The sequence below is a fragment of the Manacus candei genome, unplaced genomic scaffold (genome assembly GCF_025592945.1).
Source record: "Manacus candei isolate 608988 ecotype Guabito, Panama unplaced genomic scaffold, ASM2559294v1 h1tg000017l, whole genome shotgun sequence".
Taxonomy (NCBI): domain Eukaryota; kingdom Metazoa; phylum Chordata; class Aves; order Passeriformes; family Pipridae; genus Manacus; species Manacus candei.
Genome location: NW_026138065.1, coordinates 7,827,905 through 7,833,921, shown reverse-complemented (window position 1 = coordinate 7,833,921; position 6,017 = coordinate 7,827,905). Strand labels below are relative to the sequence as shown.

Below are 6,017 nucleotides of genomic sequence, written 5' to 3'. Positions count from 1 at the left end.
AAAATCGTCATCCTAATCTACACCTAATCTAGGAGAGAAAAAACTACACACAAGGGAAAAAAAAGTTAATGAGGAAAGGGAGAAGGAAGCTTAAAAAGGAAGCACAAGGAGAAAAGGAATCAAGCCTGTTATACAGCAACAAGAAAAGAAATATATTTAAGAAATTTTAAAAGGCAAGCTGAAGAAGAAAAAACCACTATATAAAGGTAGGAAACCCAGAAGAAAATACTTATAAAGAATTTTTACTTATTAAACCATCTAGATTACCACTCAGAAGTTCTTATTTTTTAATCTCGTTGGAGTGAAAATGCTCAGAGAAAATGAAAGGCCTTCTTCTAAATAAAAGAAAGGAATACCAGATAATTAAAAATAATTTTAACCTCCACTTCCCCTAAGATGTTCCTCCTAGCAGCCTCCTCAAACTGTTTTTGGTGGACTGTGGGACAGTGGTGCATCAAAAACTTGAATACATCCTGGCATGACCCATTTTTTAAGTACATGATCACAACATTTATTTTTCTCCATGGAGTGAAATTTATCCTCTGCTGCATTTAGTTAACTTTATTGAAGGATTAGTTTATTGAAGGATCAGTTCAGGAACTACTCTCAGTACTGAAGTTTATGTAAAAGGTTTGAGAAGTATAAATGGGTATCAGAACTGCCAATATAGTTTTTTGTTAAAACAGTCAGGTAGGATAGTTCTTCCAGTCTAGGCAGCAGTTATAATCCGCATTAACCTTTTTCAAAACACTATTTGTAAAATAACAATGGAATACTGTGAGGACAGATAGAGCAGTGAAAACATTAGACATTTGCTCAGATAGTTAGGCCCCATTTCCTCATGACAACCTATTACAAACATTGTTAATTGGACACTCCAGTCCTTAGTGCCCCTCAGCTGCCTTGGGAGGCAGCTTGGGAGTGTAGAGGAGGATCCTCATCGATAAAAAAAAGTCAGCCATTATGTCTGAAGCAGGAGTCTTTTTTTATCTTCAAGACATACTGCAAACAATGCCTTTGTCCCTAGTTTCCTTTGTTTTACTGTAAAAAAAAAAAAACAAACCCAAACCCAAGTAAACAAAAAACAAAACAAACAAACAAACAAAAAAAAACAAAAACAAAAACAAAACAAAAGAAACCCTCTGTATTTTGCATCCATTTATAACTGCCTGGAGGACTTTTTGAAGAATTCCACGACAAAGAGGCAGGCGAAGGATGTCCTTCCTGACCTGGCCCATACAGTTCCACCTCACAAAGCACCACTCTGCCTCCAGACCTTGATGGCTGCGGCCCCTCATCCCTCCCGTTGGGGCTCCTCTCCCTCCTGCTCGCATCTCACACATCAGCGGCTAAAATCGCTTTTTCCCTCCCCGCTTTAGTACTGGCCACAGTCCCCTTTCCAGTTCTGCCCCGTTAGCTATTTCTGGCCACGCCTGATGTCTCCATGGCAGCGGTCCATTCACCAAACCAATTAAAAAAAATAAAATTAAAGGGGTGAGGAAGTACGAGGCTGAGAAGGACACGAGACTTCCATACGGCTGCACTCCCGCGGCCCTCGCTCCATGCCACGGCGCCACGGGCGTCATGGCACGGGCAAGGAGGCGTCGGGAAGGATTCTGATTCAGAAATAGGGAGCCTCAGCCCAGCAAACGCCCTGTTCCCTCTGGGGACAGCGATGCCTTTGGGAAACGATGCTCTGTCCCTGCAGCCCTCAGCGCCCCAACTGCTCCCACGGCCCGTGCGGGGCCCGGGGAAGCGGCGGAGGCGCGAGATCCCGGGATAACCCAGCGGGCCTGGCCGGGTATCCCCCCGGCCCCCCCGCGCTCCCCTCGCCTGACCCGCGCCCGGAATCTGCCCCGCCACCACGGAGACACGGCCCGCCAATCAGCGCGCACGGCTCCCATCGCCACGGCAACGCGCCGCCCAATCCACGGCCGGCTCTCCCGCCTGGCCCCGCCCCCTGCCCCGCTCCCCCGCGGGGCGGTGCCGGGCTCGTCAGGCGGTGGGCGGGGCCGGCGCGGTGCGGGCGGCCAATCGCAGCGAGGCTTTTGCTTTGGTGCCCAATGGGGGCGCGGCGCCGGCGCGGCCCTTAGTCCACGGGAGCCGAGCGGGGCCAAACCCAGCTGCGGCCGCGGCCTCCTTCTCTGCGCGCCCCCCCACCCGCCGGCGCGGAGTTGGCGGCGGCGGCCTCGGGCTCTGTCCCCGCGTCCCCCCGCCGGGACCCCCCCCGCGGCCGCGCCCGGCCCCGCGCCCCCGGCCCGCGCCGCTCCGGCAGCGCCGCCTCCGCCCGCGGGGCCCGGGCCGTGCCGGGGGAGGAGGGGGAGCAGCGCCGCCGCCGCCGCCGCCGCCGCCGCTGCCGCCGCGGGCGGGCCCGTCCCCCAGCGTCCCCCCCGAACACCATAGGCGGCTCCGGCTCCAAGATGTCCAACCGGGTGCTCTGCCGGGAGGCCAGCCACGCCGGCAGCTGGTACACGGCCTCAGGTACCGCCACCGGGCGCGGGGAGCGGGGCGCGGGCGGCGGGCGCTGAATCAGCACTTTGGGGCCGCCGGGGCCGCGGCCGGTACCGGGCGTGGGGAGGGGCCGCCGGCTCCGCCCCCGCCGGCACATGGCGGGCGGGGGGGCCGGGCGCGGTTACCGGCTGGGAGCGGGCGGAGCCGCGGTGCCCCCCGAGCACACCCCCGTGCCCCCCGGCCCGGCCGCCCTTCCCGGCGGAAAACGGGCGTTTGGTGGTGGCCAGGGCTGGGTCGCCTCCCCCCGGTGCTCCTCGTGTGCCTGCCCTGCCCTGCCCGGCAGCCGCGGCTCGCCGCAGCCCCGTGTGTGAGGCGGCGGTGCCGGAGCCCAGCCCTTGTGCTGTGCCTCGCACCGAGTGTTGCGCTCCGTTGGTGTCGGAGCACACGGACGGATCTGAGTGTTTTCATGTGCTCTTATGGGGGCTTCTGGATTTATTTTTTTTTTTTTCCCCGTGGGGAAATACCGCGCGTCTGGGGTGTTTCGCACGGTTAGAAGGCAGGTGAAGAGGTGCGAAAGCAGAGAAATTTTGTTTCGCTTCTTGTAGTCCAAGACGACCTTCTGTCTTTCTTCCCGAGCTCTTTCTCTGGCAGTAGGGAAAAGTTATTAAGCAGTATTGCAGAGTGGGCTCTGTCCATTTAAACGTGTGGTACTTGGAGGAGAATGGAAGAAAGACGCTGTGCTTTGGAGGGAGAGCTACCGCTCCCCTCAGCGTCCCCCCCAAAAAAAAGGCAGAAACCTGTGATAATGGTTTGGTAGCTCGTATGTTTGGAAATAAGTTTTGTTGGGTTTTGGGGCAGAACTGCAGTTGTGGAAAGGATGCACGTCTGTCTTTTCAGAGCCGTTTGTAAGGAGATTTGTAAGGGATGTTCTTTTACTGGCCCCGGGAGTAAAGATGATTACAAAACTGCAGGTGAACGAGCCTAGATGAACAGGAGGCTGTCGTAATGAGCAGTTCAGAGGGGCACAAAAAAACCCAATAAAGCATGGCATTCAGGATCCTAAAATGACATTTAAGAAGAATTAGATGTGAGAAGTCATACACTTTTCTTGGCTAGATATAATAGATGCAGTTTCCCCTCTCCTCCACAAATGGATGAACGAAGTATGAGGCAAAAACTGAAAGAGAAGAAAAGAAATACAGGGAGGAGGGTAACACAGGAAGAGGCGAATTGTGAGATAAATAGCTGGGCTTCAAATGGTGGCTAGGCAGTTTCGAGACAATAGAGGATGATTGTTTTTCTTCTGAACTTAATATTCCAAACATAATTGTTGTGTCCATTACAAAACTGGTCTCAAATCTTCGTGCAGCATTGACAGCTTGCAATTACATTTTTCCCCAATGGTCTAGAAAGGTAGGTGGTACTCTCTTTACAGAAAACAAAAAAAAAACCCATGTCAGAAGTTTAAAGACATGCAAGGACACCAAAACATCGAAGCTTTGTGGTAACACTAGCTTGTTTCTGCTATTTATGTTTTCATTTATGCAGAAAACTTATTTGCAATATGGAATGGCTACATGACCTTACACATAAATTTTGAAGTTTGTTTGATGTTGGACTTCATGCCAAGTTATTGATGGATACTTTCAAATAAGAATTTTTTTTTTTTTTAAATAATTAAAGGGGCATGGATACTGTGTTGGACTGTTTTGTTAGATTTTGTTAGATTATACCCTGGTAAGTCTGTGTGACTATTTTGGCCAGTACTAGTTGTTTGTGATAGGACATCCAAAAGCATGTTTCTCCCATTGCTTTTGGGAGAAAAGCAATGGCCTTTTGCTTACTGAGGAGATGTGGGATGGTTGCCCAGACACACTGCATGAAAAAAACCAACAAACTGAATCATGTTGTAATAAATTATGACAACTGTACTTATGAGTTAAATTGTAACTCTCGCAATGTTTGTGGTGTGGGTAAGTGGTTGATGTTGCATAAGCTAGAGTTTTGGGAAATGTGTTTTTCCTTAAACAAGAAAAGAATATTATGTGTCTTGCTATAGAACTGTCTTCTGCTGTTTACATGGCTATGTGAGAGCAGGAATTCTGTCTGTTCAGCAAGACAAGGACTACCCATTATTGTTGCTTGAAAGCTAGTTTTTGTGTGCCATTTAGGAGGGTACATCAAAACTCAAGAGAAAACAAATGGGGACCAAGAGGGTATGTGCTCATCATAGACTTAAAATCTTCCTGTATTTTAGGCCAAACTCACATGTCAGCTGCTATGTCAAAATTGTAACACAGTCTCCTCGATTGTACTACTTGAAGAAAGTGGATTTTACCATGTGCTTTCAGGGTGCATAGCTTCAAGGATGGAGCTGAGGCAGGGATTAGTTTGAAATGTGGTAGTTCTTCACTGCATTCCCATGATTCTCTGGGGATTGTCTTTTCAAGTCCTCCTACCTCCTCCTTTCTTTGTGCTTACTGTCTCGGCCCAGAAGTGATTTGCTGTGTTATATATAAACTGGTTAGCATTTAAGCTTCCTGTTTCCTCAAAACTGCTCTCTTTCTGCAGAGCTGAGTTTGACTGCACAGGGCAAGCAGATGCCCTGGCTACCCTTATCCTGCTTCATAGTTAAGATGACCCCATCTAAAAGGGTATTGAGAAACATGATTTTTGAAGGATATTCAAAGTTATTACATCATTACAGTTTAAAGGGGCTGTGTGAGGATGAGGTTTTTAAGTGGCAGTTTATCCTGATGTACCTGGTACCTGAGCCATCCCGGGTTGGGTAGGGGATTGAAAAGTGAAGCACCAATTGCTATGCTGAAAAAAAAAAAGTCTGAGATCTGGCTGCAGAAGTCAGCCCTGGGAATGAAGGGCCGAAGCCGGCTGTTGGGGGAAGAAAAATGATGGATGCAGAATCCAAACCAGCTTTTGTGACCAGAGGATATCCTTGAACTGGATTAGTTGGCTCCTGTGCAGTCCACGAGTGGAAGCAGTATCAGAGGTGAAACCACAACCAAGACCGAGCTACTGCTCTTCATGGATGGTCAATGTAATGTAGGTAAGAGGGTTTAGAAGAAATACTGCTTCTTGTCTTCAAAGGCTGCTCATTTCTATGGGACAGGAATTGCTTCAGTTGAAATTAGACTCTCGCTCCCCAACTTTATCCAGCTATGGGATATGCCTTGCTTAGGTTCTGCCTTGGAAAACAGAAATATGCACTACATTCTAATACAAATACACCACCTACTTGTATGATGATAATTAACACTGTAGAGCAGGTAAGACTGGCTGTGCAATTATGCACATCCAGGCATGTTCACATGTTAGAATGTTACATCTAAGTAAACAACTTTGTTGTCATTAGATAGAAAGGTGGGTCCAGGGAGGAAAGCTCACTGCTACCTACCCAAGGGAGCTGAGAAGGTGGCAAGGAGTAGAAGATGGAATTCACAGTGGTGTTAGCATTTAACTGCCCATGTGTTCTTCATTCATAGTGTGCTGTTGTAACCAAAAAAAAAAATTAAAAAGCAAGTTCCTTAAGAAGTTTCTGCAGGTGAGTT

At 49.2% G+C, this 6,017-nt stretch overlaps 1 protein-coding gene across 1 annotated transcript in view; it reads left to right on the top strand.

Annotated features, from left to right (window-relative positions):
• The first annotated feature begins 2,288 nt into the window (after positions 1–2,288).
• The window catches only part of MEMO1 (mediator of cell motility 1), a 28,160-nt gene continuing 24,431 nt past the window's right edge, over positions 2,289–6,017 (top strand). The window contains exon 1 of the mRNA XM_051783358.1: positions 2,289–2,481. Coding sequence (XP_051639318.1) covers positions 2,421–2,481 — 61 coding nt within the window. The 5' untranslated portion in view covers positions 2,289–2,420. The remainder of the gene's footprint in view (positions 2,482–6,017) is intronic.